The following is a 19,258-nucleotide window of genomic DNA, read 5'->3' as shown; positions in this document are numbered from 1 at the left end:
TAACTTGTAAAGGAATCAATTTATAAAGTTAATTTCTGAAGGCAGCATGAACTTGGATGACATTTCTCTTTGAAATAATAAGATCATACATTGTGACTATGGCCCCAGATCCACTCACAAAGTCCTACTTAATCCATTATTTCGGATAATTTAGGTTATATATGAAAGTGATAGATAAGTCATCACTGTAAGAAGTCTAGAAAATCATGAAAAGCCCTTCCTCCCCAGAAGGGAAAGGGATGAGTTCAAGCTTAGTTTGCAGGAGCAGCGGAATAGTGTGCCAATAACTGGATAAGTAGGCCAATGCACTATTTTATTTAATCCATACAATAATCTTTTGAGATAGGTATATTCCTATAATCATCTTTTCATAGACGAGACATCAGAGAAGAAATCAAATGAAAGTCCTTGTCCAAGTCTCAGAGACAGATTGGGCTTATGAATCTAAGTGGTCTGATTTAGGATATCCATTACATGTTATAATGCTTTATAAAGCATTACATGCTTTGTTGGAGACAGCAGAGTGGGTGAGGTACAGTCCACCCAAACTTCTAGGTCTCATTCTGTGAGAACTGGCTGCCCAGTAAGAAGGATTTTTCTCCCTTTGCACACCAGTTAAGGGTACAGGCATTCATGGCAACACAGTGCTAGCCTTGCATTTTGTCTCACCAGCAGGGTCTACAGGGGATCTTTCCTGTCAGTGCCCAATGCATGTTTCTGATCCGAGAGCTAATACCTGAAGCCTGATGTACTTCAGCATTCCAGAGTCCTTTTTCCCTTCCAGGTTGACATCTGAAACTCTCTTCTTCAGGGAAGGTGTCCGCAGGCAAGATTTATCTGAGCACTAAGAGAAGGCAAAGTGTGTATTGAAGGTACTGTCACAAACCCATAGTACTTTATGTCCCCCAATCTCGTCATGGTACTATTCTCTAATTGAAAGTATAATTTTAATTTTTTCAACAGACAGAAACTTTCTGAAAAGCATTGGTTTTGTTGAGAAAAGGGGGATTAGATATGATTACTAAAACACATTTTCTTTATCTTTAAAGAAACAAAGATAAAGAGGTGGACTGATCCGACCAAATTGCAAAGCTAGTCGAACATGGGAAAGATAAAAGTTTCTGATTTTCATTTCAGGTTTGATTATGGTGTGTCATGTGGTTAAAACAAACAAATTTAAATAAATGCTAATGTAGATAAAACACGCGCTATTCTAAGATACACAGTGAACCACGTAGTCAGGGAAGAAGAGAAGTATTTCAAGTGTTAAGATGGCAAAAAGCACACAAGGTTTTTGGGGAAGAGTAAATTGAGAGTACCCATCATACCAAAACAAAACAAATTGTACAGGTAAAGTCATTTCTTAAAAAAAAAAAAAGAAAAAATGTAAAGAAGACAACAACTCTTCTGTCAAACCCTGCCTTCAACCTCACTGCAGAACAGGCTGTTTCATTTACACAAACAAGGATGAGACGATGCCTTCATCTTACTCCCAAGGTGACAAAGCCTGGCAGGGTTGGCACAAAGAAGTCCTTCCTTATTTGTTAATCCTGACTTCTGATTCCTTCCTGTTTTTCTGCATTCCAGCCTGTTCGGACTCACACAGAATAAAGCTCATTTGTTTCACCAGGGTCATGCCAACAAGACACTTTCTTCCTCTATGCCAAAGGAAAAGCTAAACTTCTTAAGAATTTTTGGCAGAGCTTCACAGTGTGAGATGAAGATATTTTGAAAGAAAATGCAAATCTACAAGCATGCCCAGGACCCAAGAAACTCTCTTGAAACTCTGACAGAAAAAAAACAAAAAAACCCAAAAACCCAAGACAATAAATCTGTTCTAGGGCTGGTATGGGACCACCTTTTAAAATGAACTTACATTAAAAAAAATTAAAGAGATCAGAGCTCTAGCTGTGTTTTTTGAAAGAAAAAGAATAAAAACTGTGGAAGTACATGCTTGGGAACATAAAACACTTGGAAAATATGCTGTATAAATAGTATATATATGCATATGAATATATATATACACATACATATATATGTATGCATGTATATATATATGGCATGAAAACCTTTAAAAATCATTTATAGCAATGGCTTCACACACAGACGTAGAAGTGTGTCTTCTGAAAATACTGTGGTATTTAAAAATCCCTGTGTACTGTGTTTTTTAACTCAGCAAATAATGCACAAGAAAATCAGAGTATCTGGAAAAGAAAGCAAAACAAAGAGTTGGATAAATCAACTCTTGAGCAAGCAAGTGAGCATATATACATTGATGTTTCTGTGGTCCTGCTGTGGGTATAAGGTGACTAGCTGTTTTAAGTTCCTGTCCCCTTAGCTTTCTTGCTAGAATGGACTGTAACCTGGAATTGTAAAATAAATTTTTAAAAAAGTTTTAATATTAAAACTCCTTAGTAAACAGTGAAGTATTAAATATTGCTACACAATTGAACTGCTTGTAGTATGTAATATTGCCCAATCTAAGCCTAAACCTGGGCTGTAAACTCTGTAGTAGAAAGATCCTTGCCTCCTGCTTATTTTCAGTTAATAGCTTATCTGCTCTGATAAGTTTGCCCATAGACAGTGCATAAAGAATGCTTGTTGAGGTGAGCAGGCATTACATAAAAATTTCTTTGCAAAAAAAGCATTTAGGAAAAAAGCATCTGTAGAGGAAGTCAGGGCATTCAGTGGAATAGTTATTTTGGCTACACTGTTCAGGGGCAGGTGGGTACCTGGAGTTTGCCTTGGCAGGAGGAAGGCAGTCATGATTACCTTCTGTCAGCTCGACTGAAGAAGTAGCTAAACGCTTGGAAATGTGACAGGGTCTTGAAAGACCTTCTAGTATGGTTCAGCTCACCTGTAGCTGGTTGAGCCATTTACGGATTATGTTGCTTCATAATGTATTCTTCTATTTGTTCTCCATTGCTGCTCCAACAAATGACCCAAGGCTCAGAACACCCCCGGTTTGTTAGTTTTACAGTTCTGGAGGTCAGACATTTCAAAGCAATTGGAAGGCTCCAGTGTATTTCCTGACTTCTTGGAGTCTGGAGTTTTCTAGTTTGTTCTGGGCTCATGGCCCCTAACTCCCAGAAGTCATTTCTCCCTATATGATGGAACATATGACTACATTGAGCCCACATGGACAATCTAGGACACAGTCTCATTGTAAAGTCCCTAACCACACCTGCAAAGTCTTACTTGTCACGTGAGGTGTCATCTTCACAGATCCCAGGGAGATGCTGTTCTCCCTAAGGTTATTTACCCATCATCACAGTCTCACTTGAATTTGTATTTATAAGACAAAGCCTGGGGAAATGTTCCCTGTTTATTTCCAAGCACAGACGAAGCATCTGCCTGTCTTGCACTTATCTTCTGCCTTTTCTTACAGCCGCACAGATCTGTTGTTTGCTATGTTTGGTTTTGCCTGATATTTTATTTCCAGGGCAGATAAGAACATCCCTAGAAAATACATCTTTTCTCCTGCCCATGGTATCTTACCTGGTGACTGCACTCACCTCTTTCTGTTTCTTGCCCCTCAGAGCCACATTACTGATGTGGCTGCTCTCACGCAGGGAGTCCACACTGTCCCCATACAGAAGTTTAATGGCTCTGACCAGCCGGGCACAGGAGCGGCTGTGGTGCAGGTAGCAGTGTGGATGACAATAGTCCACATGTGTGCAAATGAAACTTTGTTGATTGCATAGTAAGATCATGACCTGGAAAAGAAAAAACAAAACAAAACAAAACAAAACAAAAAACCCCACAGGTTTAACTAGGTAATGGAGGATTAGAAGCACAGAAGAGGGCAAGTCAGGAAGTCAGAGCATGAACTCTTAATCAGTGAGCAAACAAAGGTAACTCGGTAATTCTCAGAGTTGAATAGCTAGTCTCTGCTTACTTGTCCTTGTCCCCCCCCCCCCTCCATAATTGATAAAAGGATCTTTTAGAGACACTCAAACATTGGGTGTGAGGGATATGACTTCTAAATAGTTTCCAGAACCTCAGCCAAGCTCTTACACTGTAATAGTAGCCAGACGGAGGAAGCCTCAGTGCTGAGTTCAATCCCAGAGTTCTCTAACTGACCCTGAATCCCAGGTGCGCCCCGAACTACCCCCAGTATTCTGTGGTGCTTGGAAACACTTCTGCACCTTCACTCTGGATGGTCATTTTGTATTGTAAATTGAGCCCCACCACAAAGTCTCATTTTAACTCAACCATGGGTTCTCTGTCTCTCCACACACTTGCTACTCTGACTCTGAAGCCATTCTAGCTCTCTCTTTAAAAAATAGTTTCAACTATGTCTCCTGAGATTTCCTATTAGAATTCTAGAAGTGATCTTGGCTGATTTAAAGGATATGGTTATTTTAAGATAGAAATGAAGGGCTCTGAATTTACAACTGAAATTTGCAAATTGAAGTTGCAATTCTGGTGCTCAGATTTAGGACCTAGCACATGCAGAGCACGTATATACCCATCACTGAGCTATATCTCTTCACCTAGGCTTGTAGCTTCTGCTTGTTTGGTGATGCTAGGGATAGAACTCTGGAAACTGTGCATGCTTAGACAATCACTCTATCCGTGAGCCATGCCCCCAACTCCAAGTTTACAACTTAAACATGTTTTATTTTATTGTATGTATATGAGTGTTTTGTCTGCATGTCTGTAGGTGTACCACATGCATATCTTGTGCCTGTGGAGGCCAGAAAAGGGTGTTGAATTTCCTGGAACTGGAGTTCTGGATGGTTGTGACCTGGGTTTGGGTTCTAGGAACCAAACCCAGGTATACACCCTTTAAAGTAACCTCCTTTAAAGAAGAATATATAGAGAAGGCTTCTGTCACCCAGGAAACTAAACAGTAAAGGACTGTGCACCATCCTGGATGAGATCACAATGCACCAACTTGCAGAGGAGGCCAACTGAGCTGACCTGGAAGAGCTGACTTAAGACCAACAAGGCTTGTTTATCTGAGGCATAGATGAAACTAACAGGTGTCTATATACCCCTGTCCAACTCACTCAACAATAGCTAAGCCTGCAAGGTTTTCAAAAAATGTAAATGGTGTCTTGGCAGATTGTCCTATGTTGAGGTTCAGAATGTCTTGTATCTTTGGACATTCTGTTTTCTACTGCAGCATGAAGCAGGCATAAATGAGAACCCTAGAGGTTTTTCGTTATTCTGAATCTAGTGATTAGGAGAAACACGAAGAAAGCCTTACAAGTGTACACACACACACACACACACACACACACACACACACACACAGCATATCACTAAACTTTGCCTCAAAGAATTCTTACGTGTAAGTTCTGATGTCAGCAACAACTGTTTTAGCAATCTGTAATCTATATCTTTAAAATCCTGTCACTAACATTTCTTTATTTGGTCTATTTTTATGATTATCTCTAGTGATCTATACACTCCTGTATTTACGCTTTGTGAAAGCTCCTCCCATTGAGTGTGAGTTAGACTAACAACTTGCTTTTCACCAATAGCATATTGTGAAGGTGCGGGAATGGTCCCTCTCTGACTACTTTGCATATGATGACGATTTCTCTCCTCTCGGCTGACCCTTTATTGAAGCTATTTGTCCTGGTTCAAGGTTTCACATGGTAAAGAAATAAGATCAGTTTCTGGCTTGACATGATGCCTCAGTGTGTAAGAGTGAGTATATGTGTCACCATGAGGATGACTTTGAAGAGCTGGGTGTGATTGCATCTGTGTATAACCCCAGCATTGGGAAGGCAGAGACAGGCAGAGCCTGACTGTCTGTCATTCAGCTGGATGACTTAGCTGAAATGGGTCAGGCTAAAGGTGAGAGACCCTTCTCTAAAGAAATAATATGGACAGTGATAAAAGAACAGAACCAACATCTTCCATTGGCTGTTGCATGCATGGACAGTGCATACTCCAAGCATGATGTCCAAGTCACCAAAGGGACCATATTGCAGCAGACAAGTAGAAGACACGAGGTAAAGCTGTATCCCCAAATATCAGACAAACAAAAGAAACTGAGATTCCAACCCTGTTGTACATAGCTCCCCCTTGAGTGATATGAACCCCTCTGCTGGAAAAAAAGAATAAAGGGTGACTTACGTAATAAAGAAAGGGTCAGAGAGAAGGCAGACACTGAGTGTCCACAAAGCCATCCCTTTCTAGGTATTTGCTGACTGGATAGTAAAGAAGTCACCCAGAAATCAACTGACAAAAAGAATAGATATTGTCAATTTCACTGCTCTGGGGACAAAAAATATTGGAATGTTTTTGTTATCTTTCAGAGGAAAGAGTGAATCCTCTGAAGCCTCTAGAAGTTTCTAAGTTAAGAAAATTTGTTTTAGAGTAGTTTTAGGTACAACCTGAGCAGAAAGTATAGCACATCTTGTATGCATATGTGTAGAACCTTGCCTACTGTCAACTCCCTGCACCACAGAGATTCAGTTATTACCACCCGCCAGCCCTGACATCTCATCAATAAAGTCTGTAGTTAATAGCAGCTCACTCCCTGGGGGCTGCCCACCCTATGGGTTTCTGTAACATACATAATGACATTATCTATCACTGTGACCTGTAATTTTTCTTCTGCCTTCTCCATGAAAAGATAGGAATATATTAAGAAACAAGACCCAGAGGAGTACCAGAAGGTTCACATAGCTGCAGTATTCTTTCAGTTTATGAGGAAGGAGCACATTTCTTTTTCATGCCTTCTTCAAAGCTTTGCTCCAACCTATGCCCAAAGGTTTTAAGGGAGGGCTTCCTGACTTTGTACCCTGGCTATATATCTGTCGCATGATCTTCTCACCTAGAATCCCATTGACAATTTTTATTTAATATTTTTTACAATTTTGTGCATGAGCACTATGTATTTTCAGCAACTCTCCACCAATGCTCATCTCTAACAAAGTCAAAAATGACAGTGACATTGTTCTCAAGTTCATGGTAATATGTTGAAAATTGATCTAGCCTGTGTCATTCAGAATATTTGAACTATGAACTTAGCCCAGTCCCTCATAGTTTTTCCTGACATATAGTGACCCACACACTGATCACATAACGAAAGTCCTTAGTCTTAGTTACTCTTAAATACAATCCAGCAGAATTAACATTTCCGCTCTGAGTAGAGAGCCTCAGCTAAAATATGAGGCTATGCCTTCTGTTGGAAGTGCTCTGATGGTGATAGTCTGTTTCGCCAGGAATCTTTCCTACTGCTAAAAAGAATTTGTTTTAAGGAGATTTAGATGGACACTTACATGAAGCCATGACATGTTTCTGTGGTAATTTTCCTCTGTGCCAGCATTGCTCATTCCCTCAGGTTCAATGCTGGGTTCGCTTGCACTCCAAGGACTCCCTTCTTTAAAAAAGAACACCAAGAAAGAGTTGAATGTTCAGTCTCCCTGGAGTACATGTCAGTATGGTGTCATTGTCCATGCTTTTGAATCCAAGGGCAGACTCTACCATGGCCCAGCAGGTTACAGGGCATAGGACTTTGTTGGAAGGATGTTAATAAGAACCGTTCCCTTAACCAGCACGTGAACTAGCAAGTCCAGAAACAATGGTGGTCTCTGCTAAGATGGCTTCCATGTTAGGACATGAGAGCAGAGGGGGAAAGCGTGAAGTCCTTGGGAGGAGCCATGTACGTATTCAATGTGCCCAAATCCATTCCAGACTGCCCAGATGTCACAGTTGTGGCTAAGCAGGGACACAAACTGCTTGACCTGCACTGACATCGCAGGGTGATAAAATAATGCCCCAATAGGTTTTGGCTATATCTGTACTGCAGTTCTGGACATCAGGCTTGACTTGGGAGCCTTTTCAGTTCTGTGAGGGGGCCTTGGAGGGACCAAGGATTTGAAAGCAATGACAGTCAACTGGGAGCAAGCCTTGTGTCCTCTCTCTGAAAGGTCTAAAGGAAATCTCGCCATTCAGTTTATTATGCACAGAGCCTTGCCATCAAATCTAAAAGCTTCATGGATTGTTTAAATAAAGTTGTATCTCTAGTATGATTACTTTGACTTGACTGGTGAGGAGAGGTTGATGGGTTTAGATAATTCTGAACACTGATGGTAAGGTTATAATGTTCGTCCTGCAACAACAGAAATCAGCCCCCCCCCCCACCAACCCTCTTTATCTCCTCGAAAAAGTAAGCTGAATCTTAACTAATGCATAAATTAGCTATTTTTAAAGGCGAGGGTGGGTGGATGTAGAAGCATTTTCTATTTTAAACTTTCCTTGATTAGATACTCAGCTTCCATTTGACAGACTTTATCGATCATTTATCCACACTTACTGCTGCCTTGAAAATAGACAATGAACGGCAGGGAGAGTGTGCTTGAACTTGTACAGGCAGCCTGCGAGCTCTACGTACTTAGTCTTCTCCTTGCCTATTAAGATGTCCATCCACTGGACAACCACATGGAAGATCTGGAGTCTGTTCATTCCCTACAGTTGTAACCTATGGCATTAGTGCTTTGATGGTATTTATAGCTCACCCCTGTACACTAAACACACTTTACAAGAGCATCCTTACAGAACAATGAACAACTCTTCCTGCCAGATGGTGGATGAGAACACATCCTGAAAAGTAGGAGAAATACTGAAGACCCCTAGGTATTAGGTCTAAAGAGCCACTCCTTCCTCGTGTTTTCACTGTCAAGTAAAGAATACAATATCAAAGTCCTTGACATTTGACTTTGAAGGTCCTAATGGGTAGAGTAGCTAGCTATACAAACACCTGGAGTTCTAAAGCTGCCTTCGTTGCCAACAGTTTTTTCCATTCCCTAATGAGCACGTTGTATGCTCACAGCTCAACCTTGAGGCAGCAGCATCAGCTTCACAGGGAAGCTTAGTCAAAATGGAGAGTCTCAGATTCCCAGATCACCTGCTGAATCAGTTTGCACTTGGACAGGACTTCCAGGCGCCACGTGCACCTGCTCAAAAGCAGAGTGGGGTTCTCTAGAGAATGCGTCATCTAAACTAAGTCTCTGCTCTTGCTCTAGTCACATGGGATGAAATGGACTTGGCTGTTCCAGGACTTGAGCCCTGGCTTCCTACCCCCCACGTCCCTGCACACCCCACTCTTCTATGTTACCTAGGTCAGTGACAGTGTCCCTGCTCTGGGACAGCTGCAGCTCCTCAGCCTCAGACTCTGAGTCCTGCCGTGATAACTTGCTGCTCTTTAAGCTGCCGACTCGGCGAATGCTGGACAAGGAACCCCCCTTCTTCACCTGGAAACTGCGGGTTCCTTTAATCTGGAGCAGTCGAGAACCTCCTATCCTGATCTTCCTGCTGGGAACTGTATTAAAAGAATAAAATAGGGCTTCCCCCGCTTAGTTTTCCCCAGCCAGTTTAGATCCACACTCTTCCCAGTTTGTCTCTGAGCAGCCAACTCTGAGCTTGGTTGAGCAGCATTTCTGGATGGAGACATTGCTGCCAGCCCCCAGACAGGTTTGGACAGGCATGAGACCAGAGTGGCCATGCAGGGCTGGCGCAGTATCTTTCTTGGGCAAAGTACACACTTGGCTGGGGATGATCTGCTCTCATTCTGGCCCAGGGTTCACAAGCATGAGTATCTTTACACAGCACCATCACCGAGATCTGCTCGCAGATTTTAAAGGTGTTCTTATTTGATACAATAGACCCATACATTACTGTTTTTGTTTTCCCAATGAAGTGGGACTTAGAGAGCTCTGAAAACTGTCATTGGAACCCTTTTTATTGGAGTAACCTATTAATATATGAACACATAGATGCACATCTCTCTGACAGTCAGCAGTGGGGTGTACTCTGCTCCTTAGCAAACACATTAAGGGATTTTTCTCCTTAGGAGAATAAAATATGTGTGTGTGTGTGTGTGTGTGTGTGTGTGTGTGTGTGTTTGATATACTTCTATTTTCAATCATTTATAGCATCCTCTTCTCAATCAAAGGGCTAATGATATAGGAGTATAAATGTTGCATGCCCTGTGCTGTCTTATAGTGTAAACAAAACAAAATATTGTGCATGCTCAGTATTCTAGAAAAAACAACCACCAGGGTGGGAATAAAGTAGTAAAAGAAGCATGTTTAAACTTTATAAATGCTCACTTTATAAAAATTGAAAAATTTCCTTTCATTCAAGTTTTAATAGTGTCAATCTTCATTTTATACTAATAGGATAAAGCAAGTTTTCAGAGCTCAAAAACCATTAGAAGAAAGGGGTTAGATTTACGCACTTAACATCTGAACAATATTTTCTACTCACTATTTAAATCAAGGCATGACTCTATTTTGAAATCAGGAAATTTGTATTTTAGGTTCGGTTTCTCCCACAATAAAATGCTTACATGAGACAATAATAAAACTTGAATTCTTTAAAATGTGAGTTAAAATACCTTCAATACCATATAAGAGAGTCAGAAGAATTCGTGGAGAATGATTTAATGTTTAGTCTTTAGATTACTCCTGTGATCGGAAGGACCTAGAGTTACCACTGTTCTGTTTTGCGCATCCTTCTTGGAGCTTCCTAAACACATCTGGATAGAACTGCACATCTGGAAGGATTTTTTCCAGCACAGTTGGATAAATGCCACAAGAGCTATAGAAAGAACACTATGTTGTGTTTTAATTGTAACACAAGAGTTATCAAATTGTATTTTTCAATATTATTTCTAGGCTTAATTTAGACTTTATGGTTAATTACTTTTAATGACCATCACTACAATCTCATGGGCATTGAGAAATAAAGAGAAGATTACAGTGATAACTCTTAGATTTGTAAATAGAGGCATGTACTAATGCCTTTTGCTGGAGTTTATGACACTTTCAGGCTACAAATGCAACTAAATAACTTCAAGTTAGTGGGATCTGACGGAGTCTTAATTCTGCGATTTTTTCCTAACATAAAAGATAATTGGAGACCTCCTGCAGCCCTGAAAAAATTAGGGTTCAGAATTATGACATCAATTAGTTGAAAGGGACACAGTGATGAGAACTCAGGCTTAATGTCATTTGTGAAATATGTCACCTGAGACTGTGCTACTGAATTTGAGCTTTCGTCCTTACAACAATAAGAAACTAGATTGGAGATGAAACAGTCATTTGAATTGGATAATATATTTCCCTTCGCACATTGTACCCCTTAGCAAGTCCTGCTGCCTCCATGCTTCAAAACAGCACAAGAGTTCCAAGTCCTGCTACCTTTACCCTGGTCCACGAAGCTGCCTCTAACTGTTCCTTCCTCCCAGCTTCTTCATGTCTAGTCCCATACAAGGACCAACAACTTCTAACACATTTAAAATCAAATGCTACAATTAAATTTCTAAACATATTGACTAGACTCTGTCTGCTCCTTTCTTGCCTTTCTGATCTACCTCCTTCTACTCCTCCCAAACTCATTCTCTAATAACTCTGTTGATCCTTCTGTCCTCATTCAAATGCTCCAAGTTTACTCTTCATGACATCATGAACTATGGCCTCAGAGTTGCCTCTATTTGGAACTCTCTGTCTTCAGCCTTCTGTATTACTGAAATGCCCAAATGAAAGTCTCTTAGTTTAATGCCCATTACTAGAACCTTTCCTGACCATATATCTTTATATTCCAGATCACTGACACTGCCTTAATTAGTTTTACTTTCTATTATATATCTTGAAAGTCTGGAATTTCATGTTATTAACTGTAATGCCAATAGCAATCTGTTTATGAACAAAAATATTTTCTTGTTAATGGGAAGTTGTAATAGTTCCTTGTCTAGAGCAGCTGCTCAGTAGCTGGATGCTGAATGAGGAGATGTTTCTGTATTTTGGAATACTAGGTTTAGTTTGTCTTTGGGGCAGGAGGAAAAGTATTTCATAGACTCTGTTTAGAGACCCTGAGCAGGCATTTTCAGCTCTTGAGGATAAGTTCATGCTCATTTCTTTGTTAGAACCTAAATGGTCTTAAGTTGTTTCTTTCAGGAGCTGACTTTTTTCTCTTCTACAAAAACCAATGGTATGACATTAAAAAAACAGTCGTCACAGTTAGCAGTGTCTCATTGTCACATTTTCATATCGGCTGTATAGCTGATATGTTTTTCAAACAGCTTATAGAATATTTACAAATCCTTAGGGAGACTTTTGCCAACCAATTAAGAACATTTTATGGTTATTTTCTCATGTTATTTATAGTTATAGCTTTTTGTCATTTATTTATGAGACGATATTTATACATTAACATAAGTATATTGTATGATAAAACCACTAAGTAGGTGAGAGTTTGAATAGTAAAGACAATTATATAAGTGATAATGAAGTTGACATGTTCTTAAATTAAGCAAGTACTTTATTTTTTAAGACGATGTAGAACTTACTTGATTTAAGATTAGCTGGGTGGGTATTTGAAATTTTTATTCAACTCCTATAAATGATAATTATGGTAATAAGTTAGAGTGGCTAAAGACTGATTTACAAAATAAAGTACTGTTGCTCTATGTTTATTAATGAGTGTTACCTTCATTGACATAGTAAATGTTTGAAATTACATTGACGTGATACTTCTTTGTATCTATAAATTGATCAACTATTTATTCTTTGGAAACATGGCTTGGTCCATCAAAATTCATCAAGATATGATGATATAATGATATTTGTATTTAAAAGGTGACAACATTCTGATGTTGAACTGTTCAAACCTTTCTCATTGCATTCCCTTTCTTTTAAGACTTGAGATATTTTGTGTTTTCCTTATATAGCATTATGGTACTTATTAACTGATTAAGGTCATCAAATATGCACTCATTCATGGTCTATAGGACACTGGAAAAGGTGTCAATGTGCCCAGTCAACACTCTGAAGAGATGTACAGATGGATTTAAATGTAAAATTCTTTACAAAAATCAAGAAAATTTAAAGAATATAAAAACAAGATAGGGAAGCGGACATTTTAGAGGATCCTTACATGACTTCCTTGAAAGTGACGTTTTTCAGCTCCAGCTAGGATTTTCTGTGTTGACTTTTGATCTAAATGCTCATAATGTAGGAAAATGAGGAAGGCAATGGTAACTTACCATGTTCCTCCATTCGCTTTACACATTCATGCTAAGCTTTACTTGTAGTGTCCTTTACTGTAATGACACGGTGAGAAGCTGGTCATTTGATTGACTAGGAAGAGCACTGTGGTTTTAAAGGTAAGTCATGTAGACAAGGTCATACAGGGCCAAGCCATAGGGGACTCATCTTAATAGGCTCTTCCTCTTTTTTCTTCATAGTTTGATGTATGTGAAATTGAATTTAAAATTCCTAGTGTCAAGTGGCAGCTGGAATAAGACTGTTCTTGCTTTTGTCTGTGACTATGTAAGTGGCAGAAGCAATATATGCAGACTACCTCCTAGTCCTGAGGCCAAGTAGTAGTGAGGGGTGGCAAAGTGGGTCAGAGTATAAGTTTGACATCCCTGAAGAGCAATCAAGGGAGCGTCACAGAGTTCCTAACTTGTTTCCATGACTAGCATAGACAGCTCTGCTTTGCTGCTGTTGGTTTTCTGTTTTTTTTATTTATTATCTCTTCATTATATAGATTATATATTTACTAATCTTTGATCCATTTCTGAACTGATATTCATTAATATTCTGATGCTATAGATGACATTATCCTATAGAAAAACATGGACATTGACAACTCTGAACTGAAAAGAAATTAAGAATTTTGGACATAAGTTAAAAAGCTTTAACCAGGGTATTTTAGTTATACTGTTTTTAGTTGCACAAGAAGGATATATAAGAATAACATTGACTATATACATTTATTTTACTGTCCCAAAGTCCTCTTTCAATTAAAAAAAAAGGCAAGCAAGTGATAAGGGAGTGTTGTAGAATAGTTGAATTTGGGTGTTTTCCCTATCTTATTGGTTAATAAAATAGAGGGTCATCTTAAAGCTGAAGGCATCTCACATTCAGTGTAGCCAAAGGAGAATTGCTGAGCTGGCACTGTAGCCCAAGGTATTCTGGCTGATAAGTTCAACTTCTAACTAGTGGTGTCTCCTTCCTCACCGGCTCTGAAGAGCCCACATAGTTAGCACTATGTGGGGCCAATAATTTGGGCATACAGTTTTTGTCGTTTAGACTCCAGATTACATATATCCTGTGAGAAATCCAGAAACAGGAAGTGACCCTGGCGTCTCCCTACCTTTCTTCTCTTCAGCACCTGCGTCTGATTTGATGGTGTGGCTGCTGCTGTGCAGAGAGTCTTTTGAGTCTTCATTTTCATCTAGAACTCCTGCGAAGCTGATCTTCCTCTCATATCTGTGCCTGTCCAACTCAGGATCCAGACGAAGCCTGCAGCTCTCCAAGTCCTGAAATGTCATAGAAGGGCATACAAGTGCTGGGATGTCCTGAGACAAAAAAGTTATCTATCTATCTATCTATCTATCTATCTATCTATCTATCTATCTATCTATCTATCTATTATCTATCTATCTATCTATCTATCTATCTATCTATCTATCTATCTATCATCTATCTATCTATCTATCTATCTATCTATCTATCTATCTATCTATCTAGGTCTTGCTCTAAAGCCACAAAGCTGATCTCAGGATCCTCCTGCCTCTCCTCGGTTTCCTAAGTGCTGCAACGATGGGCTGGAGCCCTCATGTTCCATCTACTGCACTGGTATTGTGGCAAACCACTACTCATTCTGAATCACATGCAATTATATTTAAAAGAATTTTATTGCTTATCTTAAATTGTGGTCTTAAAAGGTATTCTTGAATAGGAAAATAACTGTTCCCTAACTAATTGCTTCTCCTTATGTGTTTTATCTTCCAAAAGTACAGAACTTTGAATTAGCTTCTTCACCCTCTAACTCTTGGTCCAATGTCTGGGAGGTATCTTTGGCATTTATATGTTAATTACATAATCATGCATTGAGTATGAATACGTTAGGTACAATGATATAAATAAGAAATGAGTATTTCAGGGCGGGAGGGGGATTAAAAAAAAGAAATGAGTATTTCTCTGAGGAACTCAGAATACTAAGATGAAAGATGAGCAAACAGAAATGATGAATTCTTTATTTTATTTTATTTTATTTTATTATATATTCTATGTATTTACATGTCAAATGTTATCCCCTTTCCTAGTTTTCCCCTCTCCCATACCCGCTCCCCCTGCTTCTATGAAGATGCTCCCGTTCCCACCTACCCACTCCCACCTCAACGCCCTGGTATTCCACTACATTGGGGAATCGAGCCTTCATAGGACCAAGGGCTTATCCTCCTATTAATGCCAGACAATGCCATCCTTTGCTACATATGTGGCTGAAGCCATGGAGCCCTCCATGTGTACTCATTCATTGGTGGTTTAGTCCCTAGGAGCTCTTGGAGGTGGGGGGTGTCTGGTTGGTTGCTATTGTTGTTCTTCCTATGGTATTGCAAATCCCTTCAGCTCCTTCAGTCCTTTCTCTAACTCTTCCACTGGGATCCCTGTGCTCAGTCTGATGGTTAGCTGCAAGCATCCTCATCTGTATTAGTAAGGCTCTGGCAGAGCCTCTCAGGAGACATCCATATCAGGCTCCTGTCAGCAAGCACTTCTTGGCATCAGCAATAGTGACTGGGTTTGGTGGCTGCATATGGGATGGATTCCCAGGTAGGGCAGTCTTTGGAAGACCTATTCTTCAGTGCCTACTCCACTCTTTGTCCTTGTATTTCCTCCTGTGAGTATTTTGTGCTCCCTTCTAAGAAGGACTGAAACATCTACATTTTCGTCTTCCTTCTCCTTGAGCTTCATATGGTCTGTGAATTGCTTCTTGGGTATTCCGAGCTAAGGAGTAAGATATCAGACTCCAAGACAATAGAAATAGAATAATGGCACCAAGTAATATCTAAACCTTAAATCCTCAGAGCTTGAGAATATGTTGCTTTATACTGCAACATTAACTTTGGAGGTAAAATTATAGCTAAGAACTTTATGATTATCTCCATCCACTAGCTAAGTGGATCAAATTTAATCACATGTGTTCTCAGATGTGGAGGGCCTCTCTCTGGTTGTGTATACAGAAAGCTTCAATAAGATATTACTGCCTCTGAAGATGCAAGAAGGGTGTAGTAGTTTCTAGAAGGTAGGGAATAAAGTTAGGAGGCAGGTAGATTCTTCTTCTACCACAGATTGTCTGTATCTTGAAAATAGCCTAAAAATACCTGTCTTAGATTTTGACGTGAAGAAATGGAAGATAATGTCTGCACTACTGAAAACACGTATACTTACAGAAGTGAATAGAGGATGCCATTCAAGTTAACCTTGAATGCACTTTCTTAGGACACAAGTGTGGGAAGTCAGCTCAGGTTTAGGAAAATACATTCGTGAGCCAGAGCCAGTACGGGGAATTTCATAATGGGAAGTTTCTTACTCTCATTTAGAAAGAAGTAAGAACAAGAGGGGGAAAGCTCACGAGTCCTCAACCCTGCACACAGAACTACAGGCAGCAAAAGAATATGGAAAACAGGAGAAATAGTCCTCCCTGGGGAAGAACACACACCAATGTGTGTTCATCCAATATCAAAGGGTCAATCCCGAAAACATACACACAAGTAACATTATACACACTGGAAAGTTGGAATTATGTATTTAGGAATATATATATATATATGCATACATATATGGATACTTAAATATAGATACATTGCCATGACAATGATTATTGAAAAAAATAGATTATGAATTTTAAAAAGAGAATTTTATGGAAGAATTTGGAGGGAGCAAGAGAAGGGAATAATAGTGTAAATGTGTTTAGTCTCAAAAACGAAATAATAAAGCTATACAAGCCTCTGTTTAACAGTGAGAGTTCTCATGCAGTTAACAATAAACCCCAGAAACCTAGTTCAAGGTGAAGAAGACACACTTCCCTTGTTACTAAATGACCGAAGGCTGCTGTCTAGACTTAGACTCTGTAGGTTCCTTTCTTTGTGCTTCCTGCAACTCTTCTAGTTCCTTACAGAGTCTCTGTTTGTCACAGGCCCTGCTGTGTGACCTAGCTTGTGATCCTCTTAGTGCTGAGATTCTTGATGGCTGCTGTCATTGCTGTCTGTGCGCTCAAGCTGAACAGAGGTGGCTGGTTGAGGAAATAGAAAGATTCATTTTGACTGACAGGTTTCAGTCCAGGAACTGCTCTTCAAGAGGAAGCAGTTATTAACTTTGTCCTCTGTATATGATAGGTAACATGAAAGAGAATTTGATAACAAGAGTCACTGAGGTAGAGTTTTAAGAGTTAAAGGGCAGGACGAAAGTGACTGAGCTAAACAAGACATGTTTTTATGAAAATTGCAGCTATTCTGAAAATGTGCAATCAAACGTACTCTATGCTTTTCCAAAGACTGTTATTAATCAGGAGGTTGAAAGGAGCAATATTGAAGGAGGTCTATAGGTCGGATATTTTGCTATGCTTGACTTTAAGCTGAGTGCATTCATCAAATTGTCTTGGTTTGATTTTATAGAGTACTATCAACAGATCAGTGAAAATGACAACTCAGAAAAATAAATGTCAAGTCAATACGATGTCGCAGAGGGAAATAGCTGGAAGTCAAATTGTACAGTTTTGCAGTCCCAATGAGGCTAGTTCTCTCTTGAAAACAAGCATTCCATTCATAAATGTTTCCAATTTGAAAATGCCCATTTTTGTTTAAGGATGTGGAGAAAAGGGCCTTCTAGAGCTTTGGAAAACTAAAGCCAGAAGCTGTGTTCCATGGTAGTAGAACACTGACTCCTTTATCCAGCTCTGGACCCGCCCTGGGATTAGGGTACCGGACTTATTCATGCTTTTGGTTTTAACAGCAGGCGAGGTGGGTTGTAAACACCCTGAAATGGACGTTGGTGTGACAGAGTGCAGAACAAGGTGTGCCCTGTTAAGCCATACTCTGAAGATTTACAGGCCTTGCGTAGTATTTATATGTGTGGTGAAATACATAGTCCATGGCACATGACTGTATTTTTATGTGTCGACATGTGGTGTGTGTGTGTGTGTGTGTGTGTGTGTGTGTGTGTGTGTATGTGTGTGTGCGGTATGCCACTTTTTTTTCTGTTGAGCCATACATAATCCACAAGAAATTCTATCAAAATGACAGGTTTGGAAATGTTCAGAATCTAAACACTGAAGTCATTCCTGCCATGCTATAAACCAGAAAACTCTTTAGAAATGAGCTTCTATATGAACTGAGGAATTGTTAGTACAAAAGAAAATCAGGTAATGATTTCTGAATAACCTTGGTCATGAAATCCACATTGTTTGTAGGGTAAAGGAGCATGGGCTCTTGGATATTTCCATCAGAATTAGTGGTGACCACTGGACTGTCAAACACTGTACCTGAAAGTACTTTCTGATTTCTAGGCCAACTTTGGAGCTATGATTTTGATGGATTAAATAGATTGTCTTTTTATGTCTGAAAAGCCTTTGGTTAAAGTTTTAAGTTACAAAACACCTACGATCTTCAAGCATTTAAAGATGCTGAGAATATAGGAAATCTAGTTACAGTTCCTTCTTTTCAAGTAGGCTGGCTGCTGTTGCCACCGCATTGCTTCAACATACCACGAGGGGCTCAGTGCGAGGTCTAGGCAGGCAAGAAAAAGTCTCCCTCAGGAAGGTGGTTATCTCCAGGAGAAGTTGGCATGCTGCCATCTTCAAGGCAAAGGGACAGCCACATTTTGAGGGGTTCACAGTACCTAAGAAAAGAAAGGATTCTTCATGAGAAGACAAACCAATAACAAATAGAGGGTCATGGTGTGATGGACCTAAGTACATCCATGTAGAATCACACTGCACATGAGAATGTTTTCTACACAACCTCAATTTACCTACTCCTGTCAGCATGACTTGGGCATGGCCATCCACCTCTCTTCTTCCACTCTGCAGTTCTGTAACGGGTGCTTCAGTATTAAAGCATCAGACAAGCAGAAGTCAGTGTTTCTATTTACAGTACTAAAGAGTAACGCAACACAGCTCCAATGTCCCCAGAGACCATTTGGTGAAAACAGAAGGTGAAATTGGTCTTGTATTCAAGTCTTGACTGCATATAGGATAACCAGCTAGGATTGGAGCCCACACATCCTCCACATCACGTTAGGAAGGGATGATTCTTGGGCCTTCTGAGAGCTTTAACATTCTTTCATCTCTAGTTCAATTGGTAGTTGTGCAACACAGGTACAAGAAAAGGTGTCATCTGGTCAATAATACTACACATTTTGGTTTGTTTGTAACAGGGTTTCTCTACATAGCCTTGGCTATACTGCAACTTGCTCTGCAGACCAGGGTGGCCTAAAACTCAAAT

At 39.7% G+C, this 19,258-nt stretch overlaps 1 protein-coding gene across 13 annotated transcripts in view; it reads right to left on the bottom strand.

Moving 5' to 3' along the window:
- Unc80 (unc-80 subunit of NALCN channel complex) overlaps window positions 1–19,258 on the bottom strand; it is a 179,283-nt gene that overhangs the window by 67,704 nt on the left and 92,321 nt on the right. For 8 of the 13 annotated variants that reach the window (XM_087569006.1, XM_087569011.1, XM_087569012.1 and 5 more), the window contains exons 25-30: window positions 18,520–18,653; window positions 14,128–14,293; window positions 9,083–9,286; window positions 7,245–7,345; window positions 3,516–3,716; window positions 737–844 (exon numbers count right to left, since the gene is read on the bottom strand). In XM_087569006.1, the coding sequence (XP_087425132.1) occupies window positions 737–844; window positions 3,516–3,716; window positions 7,245–7,345; window positions 9,083–9,286; window positions 14,128–14,293; window positions 18,520–18,653 (914 nt within the window). The remainder of the gene's footprint in view (window positions 1–736; window positions 845–3,515; window positions 3,717–7,244; window positions 7,346–9,082; window positions 9,287–14,127; window positions 14,294–18,519; window positions 18,654–19,258) is intronic. The other 5 variants (XM_087569014.1, XM_087569015.1, XM_087569016.1 and 2 more) reach the window with 1 other exon arrangement.

This window comes from Rattus norvegicus, chromosome 9 (genome assembly GCF_021556685.1).
Source record: "Rattus norvegicus strain SHRSP/BbbUtx chromosome 9, alternate assembly SHRSP_T2T, whole genome shotgun sequence".
Taxonomy (NCBI): Eukaryota; Metazoa; Chordata; class Mammalia; order Rodentia; family Muridae; genus Rattus; species Rattus norvegicus.
Note: the sequence above shows the minus strand (reverse complement) of the source record. Positions and strands in the feature narration are given on the sequence as shown.